Below are 26,503 nucleotides of genomic sequence, written 5' to 3'. Positions count from 1 at the left end.
CATGTTGCTCGTAGCTATTACACGGGACAAAATGTACATTTCCATCATCTCAGATTTCTCTATTTCTGCTGCTTTAGAGTTGTTTTTTAATAATTTCTGTTGTTCCTTAATATCAGATTATTTTATAGTCATCCTTTTAGAACTTTAAGGCTGTAAGCAACTTAACATATTAAGTCGAATACTTCATTTCAGAAGCAAGGAAACAGAAGCACAGAGACAGGATTTTTATTCTGTCTCTTTTAATCAGTTTACCTCAACAGAAATCTGAGGATCTACTATACTCCAGGAATTGTGCACTACGAATTCAAAGATAAATAAGATTAAATTCCTGCCCAAGAGGAACTCAGTCTGGTAGAGAGTAAAGATGCACAGTGGGATCATCTCTAATGTGGTCTAATGGAAATATGTTCAGGAAGTTAGCTGAAAGTCAACTTATCTACTCCGGGGGGTTCTGAGATGCCTCCTGGAAAAAGTGAAGCATGAAAAATAACTGGAGTCAGTCAAAGAGGAAGCAAGTTTAGAAACAGAACAATACTGCCAGAGCAGTGCATAAAAGAAAAGAATTCAGTATTTTGGGAATATGAAGTACAAGAAGAAGGGTGAATACAGATGACACTGGAAAGTAGTAAGCAGGTGCCACTTCACGGAAAGCTGCATCTGCCATGCTAACAAAGCTGGAGTTTTTACTTCACTGATGTTAACAAGTCATGGACTACAAGGGAACAGTAAGATTAGATCTGCATTAATCACTTAGGTTGCTACCAGGAGAGAGATATGAAGAAGGTTATATTATTGAAGAATAGGGTTTTTTTTTTAAAGATTTAATTTATTTATTCATGAGAGACACACAGAGAGAAAGACACAGAGACACAGGCAGAGGGAGAAGCATGTTCCATGCAGGAAGCCCGACGTGGGACTCGATCCCAGGTCTCCAGGATCACCCCTGGGCTGAAGGCAGCACTAAAACGCTAAGCCACCCAGGCTGCCCAAGAATATGTTTTTAAAATAAAGGCAGAATATGAGAGCTTAAATGAGGGCAGCGATGGTAGGAAGAGAAAAGACAGATTTGAGAAATATTTAGGGTGGAAGTTTGATAGGGTTTGGTTTTAAATAACTGAATCTGAGGAACCAGTGGAATGTTTTGGTAAGGGCAGTTACCTAGCTATACACATTTATATTTTAAATTAAGTGGAAAGTCTGGGATGAAGGTATGTATTGGGGAGTCGGTGCTAATTTAAACCACAAGACTATATGTGATTATCTCTGGGCAAAGTATGCAGAAAAGCGGACCAAGGATGACACCCTAGGGAAAACAAACATTTAGGATGCTTCCCTTAAGAGAATCCACTGAAACCAAGTGATTGAGAAGAAAGAGCCAGAGAAGAGACTTTCAAGGAGAAAGTGGTTGGTGTGAAATACAGCAAAAATATCTAAGATGAAAACTGGAAAGATAAACTTTAAATTTGGCAATCAGACTTACTTGTGACACCAGTGGAATGACAGGGGCTAAAAGAGCACAATGAGTTGCAGCGGGGAGGGGGACAGCAAGGGTAGAGCACTCTAAACAAAGTGGGATGAGGACAACAGGAGAAACACAAGAGCTCTATCCAGAGTAGAGGATAGCTTGTTTTTGTATTTTTTAAAGGATGAAAAAGACCCGACAGGGAAGGCTGACAGGAAGAGTTCATAGAGGGACAGAGAGCAGATAAAGGAGGGAGTGAGGTCTCATAACACTACCTCTGAGCACCTCCACCTGGATGTCTCATAGACATCTCAAATACTAGTGTAAACATACACTCGGATCTTTCCTCTGCACTCTAATCTTTTCCATACTGTTTTTGCATTACAGTAAATGGCACTGCTATCTAACTGGCTTAAGAGGCCTAGAACCCCTCCTTGACTTCTCCTTTTCCTTCACTCACCACATGTAATTCACCACTGTTGCTACCCTTCAACTGTTCTCAAGCCATCAACTTTTATGTCTAGCATGATTACATACGTTCAAGACACTATCACCTCTTACCTGGACAACAGGTTCCTAACTGGCCTCACTGTGTCAGTCCAGCCGCTCTTCAATTCAGTCTTCAGAGCAATCTTATTGCCCAAATCTGATCATGCCACTCTGCATGAACTCCCCCCATGGCTATCTCTATGGACACTGTCCTCCTCTGTTCTCTCTGATCTAGCTCCATAGGCCTTGTCTCTTGGCATTTCTCTCCCTCTCATCTTAGGACTTCACTCCTCCTCACCCTTATAGTCTTGTCATAAACATCACAGCACCAGAGAGGACTATATTCTTCTGTTGTTACCTCCAGAGTTCCCTGTCTTTCTTCTTCAAGGCACATGTCACAACTGTAATTCATTAATGACTTGTTCAATCATTTAATTCTGTCTTTCCCACCAGACTGCAAACTTCTAAGGGATGCAGAGACGATGTGTGTCTTAATGCTATATTCTCCTGTGCCTGGAACACTGTAGACTCTTAATATAATTTCTTGAATGAGAAGAATAAATGAATAAAAGATTAACTTGGAGCCGAAAAAGGGACATTTCCTCCTGAGACTGAAGAGAATAAGTAAGGATAGGTATAAGTATAGATAAGTTGAAAAAGCAGTTATGGTGGCACTAAGATTAGGGAAGAAATAGACAGTTGGGAGAATTCACACCCTATAGCCCCAATTTCTTGCAGTGGCAGTGGGCTGACGGAGAGTAGTGTCTGAGTAAACTATGACCAAGGTTTAAAGTGACTGCTGCAGGGAAGAGGGAAAGGAGATAGGAATGTGACCAAAAACTAGTAAAGAGCTGCCTCTGTGATAGAGGGGACAACTCTTCACAAAGGCAGAAACAAAACAAAAATCTACTAAATCAAATGAATCAGAGTAGATTTCTCTATGAGAAGTCTCAATATTACTAAGTTTATTCTTTCAAGAACATAATAGTGCCTGACTTGATGAATACAACTCTGCTAGCAGAATTTACTGATAAGATTGAGAATAACTTACTATGAATATATTTTTAGGTAATTTGATTCTTCAAAAATATCTGGAGAAACCTGTCAACATTTCTTTCTGTCAAGTTGTTTTATATAATCTTTTAATTATACAATCAATTTATTCAGAATGTTCTTTCTTTATAGATAGCATAAAGGCAAATAATCTGTTTTTTTAGCCAATTACAACGAATGTCTTATTGGAAGGATCCAAATTAATGTTCTATTGGTTCTCCAAGCCAATAAAATAAGATATAAACTGCTACAAAAATCCCACCCAATCTGTATCTACTCTCCACTTCCAGCACTGTATCACAGACAAGATAAACAGCCTCTGAAATGAGACGTTTTTGCTGCTTAATAGTGACTAACAGTGTTTCCTTCCTGAAAATAAAATAATCCTAGGCTCACCTTCCCACTCTCCCTCCAGATGGTGCTCAACTACAAGTGGGGAAGAGTGAACAGCTTGAGCAAAAACAGTTGCCTTACTACTACTACTATTATTAATAATAGCCTCATCTGCCTTATTTGTTGGTGTTACTTTTTCCACACAAGCTCACATAATTCCATAACACTTTCTGATTAGCTGAGATTCTAGTGCTATGTGGCAAATACGAAGATTTCAGCAGAATGACCATGAATGGACTTCAGCAAGTGTGAAAAAAGAAAAATTCTTGTCTTGTATTCTCCTTCAAAGCAGATGCTTATCCGTTTTCGTCTCTGTCTCTGCCAACTGGTGCTTTCTCTCCCCTAGATCCCAAGCCAGGGCTGTCATTATAGCTCTCCACTGTCTTTTGAGGAATATCTACAGAGGCAGTAGCCAAAAGTATGTTCCTCTTGACTCTGGATTATTTTCATTTTAAAAAGAGTTCTTTTTTTTTTTCCCTTCCTTCCTTCTTCTCTTTCTTTTTTTCTTTCCTCTCAGATTTTTTATGTATTTATTTGACATAGAGAGAGAGCAAAGCAGGGGGAGCAGTAGGCAGAGGGAGAGGGAGCAAACTTCCCACTGAGCAGGGAGCCCAATGTGGAGCTTGATCCCAGAACCCTGGGATCATGACCTAACACCAAGGCAGACACTTAACCGACTGAGCCACCCAGCCGCCCCTAAAAAACAGTTCCTTTAATGCAGAAAGTCCTTCAATGAACTACTGAGAGTATACTGCTATTCTGGAGTTAGTGGGATCTTTTACTCTGGCACAGAAATAGGTTAGAGAAAAAAAAAAAAAAAAGATAAAAGCTATGCCACAGAGGAAAGTGAGAGAAAGCTGGCCCTACTACTATAGTACTTTTCACCAGAGTGTGTCTAACAACAAATCTGAGAGTGGGTTTCATTAATCAACTCACATAAAGAATTGTTAAAGAGGAGCTAAGTCCTGCCTGTAAAAGTTTTGTTCCCTGAGACAGAACCATCCCCAAATCCATCCATAAAGAATCTATCTCTCACAAAGAAAAGAACAAAAGAAGAACTTAGAGGTGAACTCTTGGGAAAGGCTGCCAACCTCTGGCCTTCATCCTCAAAAACTGAGGCCAGAAAGGTCAATTTGCAGACCTTGCTGCATTTCACATTCTACACAACAAAATGAACCATCTAGTTATTCATAACTATGAATCTAGACTTAAAGGAGCTTTAGAAATCATGTGGTAACAACTTCTTGTTACAGATGAGGAACATGAGACTCAGAGAAGTAGTGACTTGTCCAAGGCCTACAAAACTAACAGAACTTGCTTCGTTATTATTTTTACCATCCCACTGACTCTCCTTCTATTTTATTAATGTAGGGATACCATCATCACATACCCCTGCACATTTTTCCTGGAAAAATCTTAAATATAAAATAACTCTCATGGAATACATGCCAAAATTTCCTGTCTCCTAGGATTCCATAAACATTTATTTATTTTATGAAGTTTTAGTAAAATATTCTTCTGTATTCATTTACTGGCTTCCTAATGTTAATCTTAAGGTCAGTAAAACAGAGACTATAAAATATAGGTCATAACAAAGATTAAAACTACTTCTAAGTCTTGATTTACTTTGTGCAGAAAACAAGTTTTCAGAGTTTTGAATCTTCTATGACAAGCTCTAGTGAAAAAAGAAATTTATTTTTTTGAAAATTTACTACCCTAACCTTTACCGGAATAGTTCAGCTGCATAAATGAAATAAGTTTATCATACGTACTTAAAGCTCTAGAATGATCCGGATTCCTTATTCCCTTTGCTCGTAACCTCTGAAGAAGAACTGTTGAGGACAACTGTTTTACAAGATACACTGCCATGGAATAGTTCTGGAAAAAAAAAAAAAAAAAAGATGTAGAAAAACAACATATATAAGTAAATAGTACATCTATTTTAATCCCACAATGATAGGGAAAGAAAACTAACACTTGTTAAAACACCTACTGTGTGGCCAGGTACTATCAGGTGTTTTCACAAACAGGAATTAATTTGGTCCTAATCAAAAAGCTGCTGAGGTGGTCATAAACCTACTTTTATGGACGAGGAAAGGTAGGTATAAAGAAGTAAAAGAATTTTGCAACTTTCAAGCAATAAAGCCAGGCCTGTCATGCTTCTATATTACCCGGCTACTTACACTTGAAGCTAATCAACCTGAGGCACTATATAAAAAAAACACTGTTAAAACTAAATATAAACCAAGGCCAATAGGATGTCAAAGTCACTATAAACCACATTTAGTAAGTAATAGATAGATCTAAAATAGTAGCTATTTAAAAATTATAAATTAGATTGGCTTCCTAATCTATACCATCAAATCTCTCTTTATACCTCGAACTAGTTTTGAAAGACCCTATGTGAGCCATTATCACAATGAGAGGGAATATTAAAGATTCTCAAAGAGAAGCTGCTGGTTTGGCTAATGAATAGATGAGTATCCATTACCAGCAGAGGACTGGTAGAGTAGATGGTAGCAGAAGAAGGGAACAAAGAAAATAGTTAATAAGTCAAGGCAGAGTGAAGGGTACATGACTGGATCAGAGGAAGAAAAGGGGCTGAGGCTTATTAAGGATACGAGAGAGTGAGCTCCAAATGAGAAGGCCCACTTTCCATTTGGTGTTGGGATCAAGAGGAAGATCAAGAGATTTGGAAGGAAGCAAAAGGAAAAGCACTGCCACCTTCTAGCTCACAGCTACATAAAGTTTCTGAAGCCCTCTTAACATATACTATCTACTTAATTTAAACCTCACAGAAGGCCTATATGAGATGGGGAGGATAAGTATTTTTCTAAGTAAAGAGTTCATGAAAAAGAGGCATAAAAAGATATGTCATTTGCTCATTATCATTCATCCGCTTGGTGGCAGAGCTGGCACTAGAACCCAGGAAGAAAGAGTATGTAAGTCAGGACAATGGACTTAAGGGTCATGGCTAGTGGAGTTCTCTAGTTCTTGCTTTCACACATCTTGTTTGCTTTGACCCTTCTAACCTAGTCCAATGTATACTACAAATTTCAGACTTTTCAAAAAAGCATTCCCCTCTTTAACGACAAGAGAAAATATCCTACAGTATCCTCTGGAAGGCCAAATTTTCATTTAGAATTCAGAAACCTATCCATGTTCAGGTGTTACATATTTTCTGGGGAAAAAAAGGAAGTGTCAAAAAAGCTAATTTACAAAGAACCTTCAAACTTGCCTAAATTTTAGAGCATACAACACACCAATCTAATATAAAACTAAAAGACTTCCTCTGGGGGGAAAAAAACCCTTATTCACCTTTTTTATTTATTTGATTAATGTTATGAGTATGATAGAAACTGGAGAAATGCTAATTAACACTGTGAAATTATGTACTGACAGCTTGAATCTTTAGTACTAGAAATTCCCCTCAGGCTTTTTATAACTTTTTAAGGAGAGATCAAGTAGAAACCACAACTACAAGTTCAGTGAAAAGGTATGTTCGCTCTAGTTGAAACATGTAACCAAATTTTTAAAAGCAGCAGCAGCAGCAGCATCAAAAAAAAAAAAAAAAAAGTCAGGTATTAACAAATGCCACTTGTACTGATAATACAGAATTCAATTTTACATCACTTGAAAGAGATTCCGAGCAAAAAACCCCAAACTTTCACGGTACTATGTTCTCTCTTCTAAGTAGATGATATATTGTTTCTGCTAACTCTTCAAAGTACTACTTAATTCCAACTACTCATAAATATTGCATTACACTGATGTTTTTGTCAAATGCCTTCTCAAAAGTCTTCAAAACTGTCTATCAAGTTCACAGGACATTTTCTCCACAATTAAGATATAATTTACTCATTAAATGTCCTCTATACCAGTATCTAAATAACTTTTCTATAAACTATGAGAGTTTAATAAATGCTAAATGCAGTGATTATCCTGAAGTAGGATAAGAAGTTACAATATAGTTCACTTGTTTCCTTCAAGCACTGTACTGGTTCTGTTTTTTTAAAAAATATTATTGTCTTTTAAGAATTGAGATATAGGGGATCCCTGGATGGCTCAGCGGTTTAGTGCCTGCCTTCGGCCCAGGGCGTGACCCTGGAGTCCAGGGATTGAGTCCCACATTGGGCTCTCTGCATGGAGCCTGCTTCTCCCTCTATCTACCTGTGTCTCTGAGTCTCTCTATGTGTCTCTCATGAATAAATAAATAAAATCCTAAAAAAAAAAAAAAAAAAGAATTGAGATATAAATGACATAACACTGTGTAAGTTTAAGGTGTACAATGTGTTGATTTGACACACTTATTGTAATATGACTGTCACCTTAGCTTTAGCTAACACTAACTCTTCTATTTCCTTTGGGGATATATTTTTAACATTTCTCAGTGCTAACTAATAACACAAGTTAATCCCCCAAACAGTAAGAGATCCTACACAAAGAGTATCTTTACAAGTTAAATTAAAACTAGTGATAGAAAAACAGTCTAATAACTTATCTTTTGGGCTTTGGTAAAGAACAATTTTCTTTCAATGTTTTACTTCAAAAAAGAAGGTCTCCAACCTGTAGACTGGGGTCTACACAAAGATCTTACCTAGTAGACCATCTTCAAATCACTGAACATACCATCTTCTCTCTGAAGTTTGAAAGGCTTTCCTCTCTTCTTTTATGCTATATATCAGCACCATATTTCCCTCCCTCCTCTGTCACAGTTGGAGTCTTTTTTCAGAGGTCACTGTAAATACCCAGTAGGCTACAAGTTTCACCCATGGGCAAAAAAGCCAGCACAAAATAAAACATTTGTTAACACCTTCTTCAAAAAGGAAGACAAAAAGGGGAACCCCAAGGTATACTAGAAGTAAAACATTTAGAAGGATTTCAAAAACCTGATGGTGACAAATTAATTAGGCAAAGGAAAAAATATATAATCTTGACAGGTGTCAGAAAGTATTCTGGTGAAATTTAAAATCCATGTCTCATAAAGATATGCAGTAAAAGAGCAATATAGGAGTACATTGTTAATCTAATTAAGTTGTCAAAAATTAATAGTAACACTATTAGTATTATTCTATTTCCGTAACACTAGTAGTATTCTCATTTTCATAAGGACCAAGTTGAGCATGTCCACTAACACTCCCATTATTTAACATTGTTCTGAAGGTTCTAGCCAGCACAGCAGAACAAAAACAATTAATTATATAAGTACTAGGATTATCATTACGTGTATAACAATACGTTTTTTCAAACTTAAAACTGTCCACCTGGAAATACCAAGAAACCAATTAAAAAGCTGTTGGAAACAATATATGAACATAGGTATTATTAAGTAAATATTCGACTGTAAGTAGCTTTTAAATAAATCAACAATAAATAAATTCTTTAGAAAATATAACAGAAAAAAGATCTGACAACAGCCAACTATAACAATAAACAACATAGGAATTAATAAAAAATATGGAAGATTTATAAGAAGAAACCTATTAAATTATTGAAGAACATAAAAAAGGTTCTTTTTTTTTTTTTTTTTTTGGAAGGCTTTCCTTTATTTTTTCATTTTTTTTTTTTTTTTATTTATGATAGTCACAGAGAGAGAGAGAGAGAGAGAGAGGCAGAGACACAGGCAGAGGGAGAAGCAGGCTCCATGCACCGGGAGCCCGATGTGGGATTCGATCCCGGGTCTCCAGGATCGCGCCCTGGGCCAAAGACAGGCGCCAAACCGCTGCGCCACCCAGGGATCCCCATAAAAAAGGTTCTGAATAAATGGAGAAACATACCGTTCCTGGAATGGAAATACTAAATACTACAAATAAATTAATCCTCCCTAACTTAATATACAAATTTAAAACAATCTCTTTCCAATTCATAGAAAGATTTGGGGGAGCAATGCAGGGAAATCCGGCTCCCTCTCTGTAATTACTCTTCCAATACTCCCGCTCTCCTCACAGCCTCCCTCACTCTCAGCTCATATTTTCTTCTCTAGCCCAAACTTAGCCTCTCAGCTTATTATCAATTGCCTATTCAGAATATCTCCCAGGCATCTCAAACACAAAAGCTTCAAAACTGAACTCGTGATTATCTCCATCTAGTCCTCCAAAGCAATGACAAAAATACACACCTAAACTCAATCCTTTTTCATTGTCTCCTCTATCTTAGCAATATTATTATTCACCTTCTCACTCCAAACAGAAACCCAGGAGTCATCCTTGACACTTCCTGGTCCCTCAGCTCCTATTTGTAATTTCTCTCTCAGTCCTACCAACCCGACCCGTGACTTCTCTCCATCCCCACTGCCACGTCTTCAGGCTAACACATGCTCTCTGCTACTAATACTTCAGTGATAGCTTGCTCGAAGCCGTGACTGGAAGACATGACTGCTCTGCAGGATTCTGGCCTCCATTCAAACTGTTTACCACTCTGAAGAATAATCTTTTATAAACAGAAATATACTACCACAAAATTCTCACGGAGAAAGAGAACATCCTTAACATTACCTCACAGGCCCTGCCTGGCTCAGCCCTTTCTCACTTCTGTAGCCTCATCCTGTGCACTGGTCTTCCCTACTCTCTGCACTCTAGCCCCAGTGGCTCCCTCTCAGTTTCCTGAAAAGAACCATGCTCACCCCTGTGCCACAAGGCTGTCTGTGGCTCTCTGTGGTTGTGTCCTCTGAAACTTTCACCCAAACTGCTTCCTTCTACCCTTAACTCTTGTATCAGTCACTACTTCCTCAGGGAAGCCCCACCTGAGCTCTCCCTAGTTCAAAGTACTCTTTTTATTTTAAAAAAGATTTTATTTATTTATTCATGAGAGACACACACAGAGAGAGAGATGCAGAGACAGAGGCAGAGGGAGAAGCAGGCTCCCTGAGGGGGGACTCAATCCCAGAACCTTGGGACCATGACCTGAGCCAACCAGGCACCCCCAAAGTACCCTTTAATATACTATAAAAATCACCGCACACTTCTCCTTCATAGTCCTTCTAATAAGTATGTTCACCTTTTTGTTTTTGACCACTTGGCCCCAGATCTCAGGCTCTAAAAGCATTAGGACTTTCTTTTCTCACTATGGTACTCCCAGTTTTCAATACAGTGTGTGGCGTACTATAAGCATTCAATGCATTTCAAATGAATTAATGAATAGACATGAGCTCACAGGATAAAACTGAAATAAGCAAAAACATTCTGAAATTATCCCAGAAACAGAATGCAAGACAATACAAAATATAGAAACAATATAGAACAAATTCAGAAACACAGGATAAATAAAAATCAAATACATAGTAATGATGGCTTTTGAATCAGCATTTGTTTAGGTAATAGTGTTAGACCAACTGGCTATCTAAAAAATGTAAGTTCTTATTTCACACCATACATAACTTACAATCGATTAAATGTTTAAAAGATTAAACAAAAAACCTTAAAAGTCTAGAAGAAAATAAAAATAAATATTTATGTAAGCCTGAGAAGGGCAGACAGACTTAAGTGTGATGGGGACTGAGGAGGAAAGACTACAAAAAAAAAAAAAAAAAAAAGATTAAAAACTGGCTCTATAATAATTTAAGTCCTCTAAACATTAAACAATCACATAAAGAAAAGTAAAAAGCAAATATATTGGAAACAAATATTTATAACATGTGAAAGAAGTCTTAATATATAAAGAATTCATAAATAAGAATAAGAGCAATAGAGAAATAAAAATAAATATATAGTTTTAAAATATAAATCACAACTGACAAAATATGTTCATCAATCTTAGTAGTAACAAAAGGAGCACTAATCAGAGCAACATGCTGCTTTTATTTACCTACTAACCTTGGTAAAGATTCTAAAGAAGATAAAAGTATTGACAGGGTATGGGTCAAGAGACACACAAACACTGAAAGTCAGAGAATAAATTTGTACATCTTCTGGTAAGGCAATCTGTCAAAGTATACAACATTTCTTAAAATTCTGCATGCTCTTTGACTCAGCAATTCCACTTCTGGGAATGTAAGGGAACTATGATGTATGTATGCAAAGCTGTAGCTACTAGGATCGTCTCTGAAACAACAATGAATCAATCAATAAATCCACTAACTGCTCAACAATAGGGAATATACTAAATTATGGCATACTCATACTGGATTATGATCTAGCCATTAGAAATCATGCAGATGAACATGTAATGACATAAAAAGACGTTCATGATAAATTGCTGAGTGAAAGGATCAGGTTATAAAAGAACGAACACTGCATGATCCCATTTTTTAAATGGGAACATGTTGAAAATTCATTTTGAGACAAAAATAAATCCTTTTGCAACTCATTTTACAATATCATTTACATACAAAGCTCAGGTAGCCATGGAGATTAACCCTTCCTTTATACTACTAAAATTTAGTAGAAATAAAAATCTACTTACTCTTCCAATTTCTGCAGTCCAAGAAACAACAATGGTGTTTGGTACTGTTGTGGACAATCGGACAAGTGAGGTGATATTAATTGGTCGGCTGGGTCGCTTTGGTTCCACACCATTTTTTGTAGGTGGAAGATAACCCTAAGGATGAAATATCATTTATTTCCACAATCATTTCAACTTCCATTCCTAAAGCAAACAAACAAAATACTCCCTCTCTACATACTGGAAAACATGAATATTTTCATTAAAAAGCAAAGGAGCAAATATCTGTAAGCCTGTTTCCCTAAACAATCCTACAGTCTCATTATATAGTAAGCCTGAGAATAATACTGGCAATAGAATTTACAAATCTCTAAAACTTAAGAATCAGGATGAATTCATCAAGAACTTGGATAACTATATAAGAAACATTTTAAAGGTGACCAGTAATATCCTGCACTCTTGTTCTCTAAGACCCAGGATTCCCCCCCACCCCCCCAAAAAAGACCCAGCATCCCTCCCCTATTCTACCGTAGGCTTCCATATTCACAGTGTACCACTGAGGTTTTGGTGAAACAACTTCTCGTCCCCTAAAATCTAGTATAACACTAAAACCACCACACCCAACTCCAAGTCCTAGACTTTGTCTCCACAGCTAATGTCACAGCTGTTAATTATACAAAGCTGGTTCAAGTGTCTCACGTAGTCACATGAATATACATCAAAAATAAAGATGTTTTCTTAGTGAAAAACTATGATTAACAACAGCTGTCATGACTTATTTGATAGCTATGTTGGCAATGCATTTAAAAAACAGCTTTTAGGACTTACCGGGAGGCTGCAAGGTTTTGTATTCACTTTCACACAAAGATTGGGTGGGAAATGATCTTCTTGTGGACAACTGGTTTCTGATAAACAAAACCTAAACAATAAAGGACAAATTTAACTTCCTTTATTAAAGGATGACCTCAATATTTCTGTTCAATAGCTAATCTAAAAGGTTGTCAAACTTAACAACACAACCAAAACTACTAAAGCTAGCCATGTCCCATGATGAATAAGCACATTTAAACAAATTGAAAATAAATAATCCTATCAATGTAGAGTTTCAGTGATCACGACTATCAACCTACAGTTGTCATAATATATCCAATCATTTGCTTAAGCATGTTCTAGGAAGGAAAATAAAGGTTCTGTAATGGAAAAATTAAAGAAATTCTGAATAAAAAATTAAGTTATCTAAATATAGAACATTTCAGAGCTAGGGTAACATGCACTGTAATTTTCTAAGAGGGAGATATAATACACAGTAACTCCCAAACTTATAAAACATTCATTTTTTTGGTTCTCAGCATAATATACTGAAAATACTGTAAATCCATCCCTAAGACCAAATTCTTTCCACTAAGCTAAGGTACTCCATTATTCCCTGAGAATTGAAGGTGTTGAAAAATAACATTATTTGTACTCTATCCACATACATTTAAAATACTATTAATATAAACTCATGAAAACATTAATTTCTAAATTAAATGCATAATCTTTTTGGAAAACTATGGATGGCTACATAATTTGTACATTCTCACTCTGCTCATGCTTACACAGATAAAGAAGTAAATTATTAATTTGCTATTTAAGATATTTTAATAACTTCCTTAATCGCAATATACAGCTGAGGCTCATCCTACCTTTACAGAATATTCACAGCATCTTTGAGTTATATGTTAAGAAGAACCCTACTGGAATTCTGTGAAATATTTATTATACACAAACATCTTCCTTCATCTACAGTGTAAAGTCGACCTGTTGGCTGTGGAATCTGTGTATGGGAGGATCTACAAATTGGGACAATTTTCTATGTACATATATATATTCATCTATATGGGGAAGCAATCTTTAGCTTCTATCAGATTCTCAAATGGATAATGACACATAAAAGGGTTAAGAATCAGTAGATGTACAAAGATTTTCTTGAAATATACATAACAACACAGATGTCAAAGCTCACAGGATCATCTCTAAGCCCAGCAAAACCTATTACAGGCCAATTATTTATACTGCAACAGTAAGAGGGTGGCACCATGTTTTTAATAAATTATTCCAATGCAGTGATAAATTTAAAACATGGATTCTGGCTGCCTGAAGCTATAGAAAAGAATGATTTATATGACAAGTTGATTCCTATTCAATTAAGTAAAAGGTGAAAATCGAAGCCACTCTAACAAACTAAAGGGAAAAGAAAAAAAAAAGAGGAATAGTAGAAAGTTGCTGTGAAGGAGTTCATGGGGATGGGGAGGGAAAACAGGTACATAAATGAGAACAGAGTAGGAATCTAATAGAACACTGAACCTAATTCTGACCAAATTTATTTTCATGCTTTAGATAAAATTTATAATTAGCATAATAGATAGGTATACACTCCCAACTTAAATAATACATGGGGATTGTAGACCTAGTTAATAAGGGTAAGGGGGCTGAGATGAAAAATAACCATTTTATCAAAACGCAAAGACTGCCTAACAATTACCAAATATAATACAAAATGGTTCTTTTTTCATCAAGTTCTGGAGATAAATTTGAACTGAAAATGGCTAAACCATTTTTAACTACCAAGATTCCCTCAGAACCTATGAAACAGAGAGCTGATCTATCCTAGAAAGAAGACGTTCCTTTGGAATATGAACCATACCTGTTGCTGCATTAAAGAATGCATATATATATATCAATATAAAATATTGAAGACAGGAACTAGATCATTTGTTCTAGATCTATGGTTTTCAAACTTTCTTTTAGTCTTGGGATTCTTTCTTTAAATGAAAACTAACCCAGAAGCAAAAGATTATCTAAGCAGCACTACTACCGTGGTTCAGACAGAGTGTGTGAGTGTTGGGGGGAGTGAGGGTCCCAGCACAGACTCCTAAGAGTGGCTCCAAGCAACAGTTTAAAACCCACCGTTTGAGGGGCATTTGGATGACTTAGTGACTGAGCATCTGCCTTTGGTTCAGGGCATAATACCTGGTCCTGGGATGGAGTCCCACAATGGGCTCCCTATGAGGAGCCGGCTTCTCCCTCAGCCTATGTCTCTGCCTCGCTCTCTGTGTCTCTCATGAATAAATAAATAAAATCTTAAAAAACATAATAAAATCCACTGTTTGAAACAATAAAGTCATGTATCAGTATGACCAAAATATAAACTGCTGATGTGGGAAGTAAGCAAAATTACAGCAATATATAATTATGAAGGCATCATACTTTAGTCCTTTATTCAGTCATTATCATATTCTGCCTCTGACAGAGGATAAAGCACCTTTTACATAGGAACATCTTTGTCAGTGCCCCCTAAAATCAAGACTTCAACCTCTCCTCTGCTTTCTCACTGTTTTCATCACTCAATTTTTAAACCAAGATCAGAGGTTTTCACATTCCCTGAAGCAATGAGCAGGCGCTTTATTCTCTTTCTGATTTCCTAATGTATTTATTATTTATACGCACATCTTCAGATCCAATTATTGAGACTGGGATATTTGACTTATCCTTCCCACTTTAGGGAAAATAGGTTATTGAGGAAAACAACTGTCTTGTACTTCCTCTTCTATTTCTATTGCGACAAGACTACTGTGGAGCAGTTTGGTTCCCACAGGGATAGTCATGGGGTAAAAAAAGTACCATAAGATGGTTTATATAAGACAGACATATTAACATAAAAAGAAATCTTAGATAGCCTTAGAAAAAATGAGCTAAGAAAAGAAAATGAATAAGGGGAAATTGTGAATCTATACTGGAAAATTTTCCATTCATCTTTGCAAAACTATCAAGAGACGTCTCGTGAAATCTAGAACAGTGTTTTTAAATTAATGACTTAAAATACAGAGCAAAGCAAATTAAACTGTTTTGGTTTTTGTTAGTCTGTGAGACACTGTAAACTTAACCTAAGTACTAGTCCCTTATTTACAGTGGTTTGTCATCCATACAGATAAAGCATTTGCACTATCACAAAAAGAGTAGTTTTAGAGAACCCACACTATCATATCATTTAAATATAACATTAGCTGGAGCTTCTCAATCATCTAGAGGCAACCAAAATGGAGACACACGGTTAGATATATGGCACATGATTTGTTATATTAAAATGTAAACTGGATAAAAATTAGGATATTTCATAACAGGAGAAGGTCTTCCCTCACCCAAACATCTAAACCCAATATTTTCAATATACTTATTGAAAACTACATAATCTTTTAAAATATTTAAGAAATATTAAATTTTAAACATTGGATATATACTATAGGTGACACTGTACCTTAACTGGACCTGCACTGTGAAGTCACATTTGGTCCCAGAAATATCCCTAGAAAAGACAGTAAGAACTACAATTATTTAGAAAATATGCTCATGAAAGCTGATTCAAAGACACTGTTATTCCATAAGTTTTTCAAATTATCAGAGATCTAACTGTTCTTTGGATAACTAACACTATAATAGTATATTCAATACTAATATTTGCATGACACTAATGCTCCCCCAATACATACACATATAAAAAATCACTTTATACACATTACTGGTTTCAAAGGCTAAAATGCAAGTTACACTTGAATAGAACTTACATGGAACTACTGATTTGCTGCACTTGTTGTGGTGTCAATGCAAATGCAAAACAGGTTTCTCGAAAGCGCTGACTGTTGTCTGATGCTAAAGAAGAAAAGAATTATACTTTTAATTACCTTCAAATTCATCAATAAAGAACATAACAGCAAGAAAAAAACAAGCCAAGCCCAATCATTGACATGACTTTAATTAACTGGAATGTATTCTAGAGTTTAGATAACAAGGCAATTAAAGTACTGAAAAGTAAGAAATGTGCCAGTTGTAATGTAACAGAAATAGCACCAAAATGGCTAATTCCAAAAGCCATATCAGGATTCAAATTCAGAAAACACATAATCAAAGAAACACTAATCAAAAATTATCTAATCATATAAATGGGTTCATCTAAATAAAAAGCACACTTGTATAAAAACATGCTTATCTTAATTTTATTTAAAATAGAAAAATATAAACTCATTTAAAGATAACATGGTTCTTGAGCTAAGTAACAAACATACCCATCTGGAGAGCTGCACAGGTGAAGTGACATTTGGTCTTCAAGGCAAAATAAGAATTTTATCATCTTCTGCCTAACTATATCATGCAAGTGCTTATACAGTGAATATCATACATAGTTTCTCCCAAACTTAGATCATCTGATTTGATTTCAAAATCTGCCTATGGTCACTATCTCAAAGGAGGAAAGAGTTACAAAAAGAGGGGAAGGAAGGGAATGAAGAGAGGAAGAAAGGGAGGGAAAGGGATCCCTGGGTGGCTCGGCGGTTTAGCACCTGCCTTTGGGCCAGGGCGTGATCCTGGAGACCTGGGATTGAGTCCCACGTCGGGCTCCCTGCATGGAGCCTGCTTCTCCCTCTGCCTGTGTCTCTGCCTCTCTCCCTCTGTCTCTCATAAATAAATAAATAAATCTTAAAAAAAAAAAAAAAAGGGAGGGAAAGGGGAAGTAGGGAGAAAGAAAAGAACGAGAGAGCAGGCAAGCAAGGACTGGTCTGTGTAAGAGTAGGGATTCCTACAGTATACTGCTGTGAACAACAATTCTATTGGCTTATACCAGTTACGTATATATTTTAAAAATAAGCACTAAGGTTTCCTCAGTGCTTGGGCTTTAAAGAAGCAATGAATGTGCAGCCCAGTGGCTCAGCAGTTTAGCACCACCTTCAGCCCAGGGCGTGCTCCTGGAGACCTGGGATCAAGTCCCATGTCAGGTTCCCAGCCTGGAGCCTGCTTCTCCCTCTGCCTTTTGTCTCTGCCTCTCTCTCTGTGTATCTCATGAATAAATAAATAATATCTTAAAAAAAAAAAGCAGCAGCAATGAATGATTGCTGAATGAATGAAGGAATATGACAGCTTAAAAATACCGAACTATTTAAACTGTACTTTTCAAGGGTAATTTTCTAGGACAAAAGAATCACTAAAAGTTACTACCAAGTAAATCCTGGCCTCTGGGCCATTTAAACCCATGCAGAAGAAAGAAAAAGTAGCTGAACTTGGCCATCTCTTGTTTAAACAGGGTTTAATCTGACTTGCAAGCAACACTTCCTCTACAATTACTACCAAATTGCAGTATGCCATGCTGAAAAATCTGTATAAATGTTCACGATGAGAAAAAAATGGAAAAGATTACTGCTGATCTACAATTCCATCTCAATATAGAAGTATATTTTAAAGGCCAGATTTGCATTTCTGCTTTCTGTGAACTGGAAAGGATTTTTTTTTTTTTTAAAGAATCTATCCCCAAGAAAGAATTACTAACCAGAAAGCTATCTTAATTATGAGGTACCAATCTGGCAAATGGCTGATAACCTAGGACTAGAATGCAGAAAAGCAGATAATTTCCTCCATCAAACAATACAACTAACTCCTTTGCTTCTTAAAGGATAGATCTCTATGAAGATTTTAATCCAGTAGACTTAGCCTAATTTAGATTTCTGGCTCCATTCTAAAACAGTGTTAAAATAATTTCCCAAGTACAAAAATTCGTATTTCTCTTTAGGCAAAATCTGAGGATTCATTTTAGAATTAGGAGTACAGTAAGTTTTGGACACACACATGCAGATTTAGATATAGAGGACATGAGTAAAATAAAGGAGTTGCTTGTGTCACACATAGAAATGAGGTTTATTACTTAGTAACAACCTCTATTTACAAACGTGTTAGATTATAATGCTCATGAAGTTATTACAATTTATCTGGAAAAGCATCTTTCATCTATGTGGTTTTCAAGCTTAATTTCCAAAATGAATGCCAGTGAAGAACTTAGAGTTTTGTCTTAGATAATAGACTATGTTAAAAACTCTTCTGAAAGGCAATTAAGCTACTATTATCCGTTTCAGAAAAACTCAGGCCAAACAGAATCACAGAATCCTCAAAGTGAAAAAAAGAGTCAAACATATTATCCAAAATACTCACTTCCAATGTTGGGGGTATGTATCTCAAAAGGTACACAAGACAATCCACAGGGATACAAGAAAAAGTATCTACCTACCTTGTAAATATGTTTTAAAAAGTTGAGATTTTACATGAAATCTCAAATCTAATTTATAAAAATATCTAAAATTTTACATAAAACCTTTTTAAACTTCTATTTTTGTTTTATAACATACAGAATATTAGTATAATAGTTTAATAGATATCACACACACATACATATATGCTAAATTATTTTACTGAGAGGTGTATATGATCACACGTTTGCAGACTACCATTCTAGAGTTCAATTCTCCTTTCAATCCTTCCTCATGTTTTGTTTGGACCCTTTTAGAGGTGGGAGAAGAGTGGCCGTTACATCGTCAGGCAGAAGATGGCTGGTATTAACAGTTTAATTGTAAGAAAGCGTGCAGCCCTATAAAGAGTAGCAAAATTTAGTGGAAAGAGATGAGATCACATAGACCTGGATTCCAAACTGGTTTTGCCACTTACTTGTCATATGACCATAGGTACTCATTCACTCTGTGATAGTTTCCTCTTCTAATATTTAAACATAAACACACACACACAAAACTTCATAGGGTTATTTTGAATATAAATAAGTTAAGGTATTTCAAACATCCAACAATTGTCTATCTGCTCTCTTCCTTACGCCCTTATACTGAGTCAAAATACATAATGCTGTATTTTCCACTCATCAGTGTCATATATCCAGTGACAGTCATTCTTCAAATATTTTAGACAGCATTAACAAGTCCCTCTTTCTCAACTCTTCCCATTGTCTTTCAGGGGAGACTGCAGAATTACTCACCATTCTGATCCTCTGGACATAGTCCAGGTTGTAACACCCCTAAAGTAACAGCAAGAACTGGCCACACACTGTCATAGCATATATGTTTATTCTAAATATTTGTTGACCCTCTGTACTAGTCCATCCCTATGGGAAGGTTATTCCAGTACCACTGACATTAGCCTTGGCCAAAGAAATGTGAGTGTAAGTGTACCACTTCTAGGCAGATCTTTATGAGTTATCCTTTGGCTTCACCATTTTTCATTCCAGTCCACCCTGATTCTAGAGTGGAAAGAACATAAAGCAGAGTCACAGCCAATCTGCAACTAATAACTAACATAAACGAGACATAAACCTTATTTGCTGTCACTGAGATTTATGGTTGCTTATAAACTGATATATTATTCCAGATGTGATATGACTAAAAGAGTATTTTTGCCAACAACTACCATCTACTATTGCTAATCTACACAAGAGTCATGAAGAAAAGGTATCTGCTCCTTGTTCACATTTAGAAATTGATGTTCAAAGTCATTATGCAACTGTCAAGGCCTCATACTAGGTTAAGTAGAAGCAGAACTGAAACTCAGATCTAGGGGATCCTGGGTGGCTCAGCAGTTTAGCACCCGCCTTTGGCCCAGGGCTTGATCGTGGAGCCCCGGGATCCCTGCATGGAGCCTGCTTCTCCTTCTGCCTGTGTCTCTTCCTCTCTCTCTGATGAATAAATAATTTAAAAAAAAAAAAAAAGAAAGAAAAAAGAAACTCAGATCTAAACACCTCCAAAGCCCATGTTCTTTTCATAATACAGGTCCATTAGGTCCCCCAACCTAGGTGGTATATTTCTTTTAATGCAGCCTAGGATCATGGAAAATAGGAAAAGAATGATCGACTTATTCCTTCATCATAACTGGTTATCATTTTTACGTATTTCCTTTTAATCATAAAGTCCACTTTTAAAAAATCACCCTTGCAATGCCTAAGTGGCTCAGCAGTTGAGCATCTGCCTTCAGCTCAGGGTGTAATTCTGATCTGGGGATCAAGTCCTGCATCAGGCTACCTCTGAGGAGCCTGCTTCTCCTTTGGCTATGTCTCTGCCTAGCTCTCTGTGTCTCTCATGAATAAATTTTAAAACTCTTTAAGCAAAATATAATAAAATAATTATTTGAAATTCACCCTTATCACATTTTTCAATTTTAATCTCTATTACCCAATCTTAATTATCGCATTGTATGAAAAATTTAATTACTCACTTGATTAGCTATTTAGGTTGTTTCTAATTTTTCATTATTTGAAACAACTCTGAACATATTTGGGCTCATATTTGTTTTTTGAAAGGGGAGGGTAGTTATTACTTTGGATCAATTCCCCCAGATGTGGCATTTCTAGGTCAAAAATTATGGAGATTTTTATGAATCTTGACACATCACGGAAGTGGTTTTCAAATGGTTGTAACGTTATATGTAAGACCACCAGCAATTTATGCATCTACTATTTACCCCCTACTCTGGTCTTCGTGAGAGTTGTGCTAATTTAATGGGTGGATCGTGGTAACTCGTTAGTAGTTTAATTAGCATTAAAGAGCTCCCCCCTCCCAAAAAAAGTTTTTTCCCCATTTGTTTAGTTTCCTATTTCATTATCCAATCTTGTCTTATACCCATTTTTATATTTGCACAGAGGTTTCATATATAAGAACATTAACCTTTGGAAATCTGCTGCAAATATTTCCCCTAGGCTGCTATATGTTTTTTTCATTTGGCTATATTTTGGATGATATACAAGTTAAACTTTTATGTAGTCTAATCTGTCAACCATATCCTTTGCAAGTTCTAATTGTTCCTTTCCTTAGGTTTAATCAATACACAATTCAATTCTTTGGCTTGTTGTTTTATGTAATTATTAATTCATCTGGAACTTATTTTAGTATTTTAAAAATCTAAATTTCTGTTATTCCAAATTGCTTACAGTTATACTAACACCATGTGTTAAACAATCCTTCTCATCCCTATGAATATGTGTGTTTCCTTTCTCATATGTTAAATGCTTATATCCAACATGTTCCATTTCCGGGTTATTTTCCCATTGGTCTTTTTTATCCTGGTGCTGGCACTCTATTTTTTTAATTGGTATAGATTACGGTTTAATATCTTATAGTTAAGTTGCTCTCCACTCATTCTTTTTTCAGAACTTTAATCAATTTAAATATTTATTCATTTATATGAACTTCTGATTTTTAAAACCTAGGATTTCTATAATTTTAAAAATCATAGCTCTAATGGTATTTTGAGTAGAATTACAATAAACCTACGAATTATTTTGACAGCAGAAGTCTTTATATCTTTACATCTTTAATCTTGCCATCCCTAAGTATTGTATATGTGTCCATCTATTCATATCCTCGAGGTTTTGTCATTTTCATCACATAGTTACACAGTTCCCATTAAGATTATTCTTATGCCAAATATCAATCAATAGAATGAATGAATATTCATATAATAAACAAAAAAACTCTGAAGAACTACCAACATTAAAGGTGCAAATGAAGGAAGAAATAGCCAGAAATTCAGAAAGAAAAGCAAGGGGGAAATGGTGTCCTTGATACCAAGGGAAAAGAATTTCAGAGCAAATGTGGACAGTGTTAAATGCTCAGAGGTCAGGTAAGATGAGAATTGAGAACTGGATTTAACAACCAGCAAGTCATAGGTGACCTTGGCTGGATATGTGTTTCAGTGGAATGGGAGAAGCAAAAGTCAGAGTGCAATGGGTTCAGATGTGAATGGTTTAAGTTATTGATCTTAACACTTAAATATGAGATCTTCAAGTGTTTTCATATCTGTACCAGGAAATTATATTAATGTCTCAGGGTTTTGCATTAATTACTGTTCTGAATCACTATAACCAATCTTGAAGGTCTCTAAAGTTCTAGAATGTATATTAATTTGAAACTTTTGAAATTTTGCTAAGACCAGAATTTTGACTGTTGGCTATTTGAAGGATGAAGAAATTGGTGTCTTGCAGGTAGTACCTCAGCCTCTCATTGTGACCTGAATTGTTGTACACTTGTAGTTACTGAAGGTAAAACAGAAGACATTCAAATTTTCACTTACTCTATGTTCCAATTTAGAGAAAAAATGAAATGTCCTAGTGGTGTTCCTAATTGAGGATACTTACAAAGGTTATGGAGGAATATCTCTTATGAATACTAAGGGGCTTACTGTACTCATGGGAGATTTTCAACAACCTTCCCCCTGTAAGTATTAATTACTAATGTTTCATCTGTAAGAAAGAAAAGCATTGCCCACAATAATTGGGATAAAATTATAATTCAAAAAACACAAAACATGTAAAGAGAAAATTAAGGTTTTAAAATTTCATTTTTTTTTACACACTGCTCCACAGAGAGATGAACTAGAGTAAAAAGAGGAATCATGTTGCAATTTACATAAACTCAAAACATTGGAAGGTAAAACCTAGATACATAAAATAAACAAGGTTATTGAGATTCTGATGATAGAAACACTGAGCTAATCTAAGTGGCTGTACTTTCAACTGCTCTAAAAATATTCAGTATTCCACCTCACCAGCAGAAAGAAAAGCTAAAAATAGTCATCTTTCTGTTATAGAATATTTCTTGCTGTCTTGGGGAAAGTGAAACTAAAGTACCTATATACAAATGTCAGACTTAAAATCTCTAATGAGATCTCTAGTTTATTCAACCAAACAACCAAAAACCTGGACAACTATGTAATTTTTGAAAACAGAGCTGGGACTGATATATTTTCAGCATTAGACTGCTAAACTACCATTAAGACAGAAGGCTGTAGAAAATTTATTTCCTCCAATGAAGGCATATACATCAAATCATCAACAAACTAACAGTGCTTTGACGAACTACTTTATCTTTAAAATGGGTGGTTTCTTTAAACGATATTTAATGACATGAAACACAATCATAAAACATTAAGATAAAAAGGCAGGATATAAATTTGAAATGTAGAGCATAAGCAAAATTGTGTGTGTGTGTGTATACACACACACACACACACACACACACTACTGAAAGACCAAAAGAGCCAGAAAAGGCTGATTTGTAACTTTACTTTTAAAATTCTTCAGACTGCATTATGTATAGCCCTTACAATAGTTTTTGTTTTACATATCTTGTACAAAATCCAATGTAATATCACACACACATTAACTAGAGGGCTGTGATATTCTACTGCTAGATTTCAAAAATTTTCATGATGGCAAATGTTTCAGGATAAAATCTAGTTAAAGTTCTTTGGGGTACAGCAAAAGTTACAAATGAATTTTTCTACTCCTACAGAATTACCAATACTAAGAAACAGGAAACAATTGTAACATGGAATACTATTCAGCTCAATAAAACCCTTTGATTTCATTTTATCATACTCTAACTGCAGGTTCCTAATAAACTCATTTCAGTATGCTTGCCTGTGCTTTTCACGATCTTTCTCCTCTGGAGTTTAACTCCTATTTATTTTGTCTTTCAATTACTTTTTGATAGTTTACTGAGTTAGTAGCTGGTTTTCAGATCGACTTAATCAAATGAGCCTATAGATTCCTGGGTAACTTTAAAGCTAAAAGTAAAAATATTTGATCTGGTTAATCTATTCTCTTACAGCTGGCAGGCCCTCAGGCTATTTTAAGTTTAGTGGTTTAAGAAACAGGACTGGGTCAAATCAAGCCAGCCAGCTATGAACCAAGTCTGATGACCAATGTTCAAATGCAAAAACAGAAAAGGAAAATAAACTATAATTAAGAAGTTAGTTTTCGGGGCAGCCCTGGTGGCTTAGCGGTTTAGCGCCGCCTTCAGCTGGGGTGTGATCCTGGAGACCCGGGATCAAGTCCCATGTCAGGCTCCCTGCATGGAGCCTGCTTTTCCCTCTGCCTGTGTCTCTGCCTCTCTCTCTGTCTCTGTCTCTCATGAATAAATAAAATCTTAAAAAAAAAAAAAGAAGAAGTTAGTTTTCCTTTCTTTTGTAAAAATTTCTTTTCATTTCTTCCTTTTTTTCCCCCCTTGGTAATACAACCATTCCAAGTCCAAAAAAAAATCTAAAAGTCTACTACTTGATGGTAACAGCTAAAATATACGGTCGTATATACTCTTCCAGGCACTTTCCCATATATACACATATGCACACATGTGTACACACGTGTTAAGATACGGTTTCTCGCAGAAATTGTGAATACATTTTTTTCACTTAAAAACATGCAATGAAATCTTTCGTCAATAAACATCATTGTCATCATTTTAAGTGGTTACATAGTATTCTATTATAGAGATGTGCATAATATAACATTAATCTCTTATTGCTGGACATCTTTATCATTTTCAATTTTTTCCTTCCACAATCAATGCTTTCTTCCCTCCTTGGGTGTGTGTGTGTGTGTGTGTGTGTGTGTGTGTGTCTGTGTGTCTGTGTGTCTGTGTAATCATTATTTCCTTAGGACATCCTCTTAGAAACGGAATGGGTGGGTCAAAGGATAGACACTTTCTTAAAGCTTTTGTACAAGGTACCAAATTGCTTCCAGAAATGTTCACTTGCATAAATAAGTGAGTAAATGAGAGTTCTAGATTTCCCCGGCAACACTGGGCAGTAGGTTAAAAACATCTTATTGTCTTAAATTTGTCTTTCTTTGGCTACTCTCTAAGTTGACTACTTTTCATACCCTTCCTTACTGGCTTTCTTCATGTTGTGAATCACACTACTCTGCTGTGTTAGTCATCTTTTCATTTTTTCTCTTGATGCTTCAAACTGAGAAACAACCATTACTTTTAGTGACATTATAGTCACTGATGACCTAGATAACAGCAGTTTCTTTGGCATGAGATAGATGAAAACCTACTTGGAAACAGTTCATGAAAGACAGGGAGAAAACAAAGAAGAAACAGTAAATTGAGACATTCCTGGCAAGGAATTCTGTGATGAAGGAAGAGAAAATGGGGGTATAGCTGGAGGGAAATTAAGAGAAAAGTAGTTTGTTTTAAGATGGGAAAGTTAGCCTAAAGTTGTATATTAATAGGAATGATCTAATAAAGAGGCAAAGAGTTGATGATGCACAAAGTGTTAAGGATTGGCCTGAGCCCAGAGATTTCATCCAGACTCTCAGAAAAAAAAACACATATAACATATGGGCAGAGATACAGGTAGGTGGGTGCAAAGTTACCTTCTGATTGGCCCCATCATTTCAGTGATGGAGAAATAAAGACATCAGCTCAGAGAGTGGAAGAATAGTTGCTTGTGACAGATAAGAATGCAATGGTCATCTAGCAGAGTGGGAGTACGGAGGAGGGTAACACTGTCTGACAGGGATTAAGAACTACTATCCACACACACATGATTCCAACAGCCTTCCACATATTTAAGATATGTAATATGGTCCAATATTCTAAGAAGTTTCCCTTGGTTTATTTATTGTGCCATTTAATGTAATAAAGCTTTCTGGGTTTTGTTGTTGTTGTTGTTGTTTAGTCTTCACTATGAAATAATGTTTTTCTTCCTTAGCCCAATATTATTTAAGTATTATTTATGTACTTTAATGCATTTATTTAAATGCAACTTATATTTCTCTCTGACATTGTTTTAGTTTCATTTCTAAGCATTTAAATCTTTAAACCATTTTGACATTACTCTGATAAGTTGCAAGATAAGAATACTTTTTAATGGTTAATTAGGAACTCCTGAACAATTTAATATCTAATTCATGCTACTAATTAGAAATTTCACTTTCATGTTATTTTTAAATTGTGTTTCGACTTCATTAACTGCTTATTCATGCACCAGCTTCACAATTACTCTGCCTTTGCCACATATAAAGATAGTATATTCTATATTGAGGTATGGCGTGCAGTCCAGCCCTTTGTTAGAATTCCTCTATTCTTATTT

General features: G+C 35.7%; 1 protein-coding gene across 4 annotated transcripts in view; it reads right to left on the bottom strand.

Annotated features, from left to right (window-relative positions):
- PIAS1 (protein inhibitor of activated STAT 1) overlaps nt 1–26,503 on the bottom strand; it is a 114,074-nt gene that overhangs the window by 29,451 nt on the left and 58,120 nt on the right. For all 4 annotated transcript variants that reach the window (XM_026013347.2, XM_072738917.1, XM_026013274.2 and 1 more), the window contains exons 3-7: nt 16,381–16,465; nt 16,074–16,121; nt 12,605–12,695; nt 11,798–11,932; nt 5,170–5,275 (exon numbers count right to left, since the gene is read on the bottom strand). In XM_026013347.2, coding sequence (XP_025869132.1) covers nt 5,170–5,275; nt 11,798–11,932; nt 12,605–12,695; nt 16,074–16,121; nt 16,381–16,465 — 465 coding nt within the window. The remainder of the gene's footprint in view (nt 1–5,169; nt 5,276–11,797; nt 11,933–12,604; nt 12,696–16,073; nt 16,122–16,380; nt 16,466–26,503) is intronic.

Source organism: Vulpes vulpes, chromosome 15, assembly GCF_048418805.1.
Source record: "Vulpes vulpes isolate BD-2025 chromosome 15, VulVul3, whole genome shotgun sequence".
Classification (NCBI taxonomy): Eukaryota; Metazoa; Chordata; class Mammalia; order Carnivora; family Canidae; genus Vulpes; species Vulpes vulpes.
The sequence above is the reverse complement of the archived record's forward strand: the minus strand, read 5'-3'. Positions and strand labels throughout refer to the sequence as shown.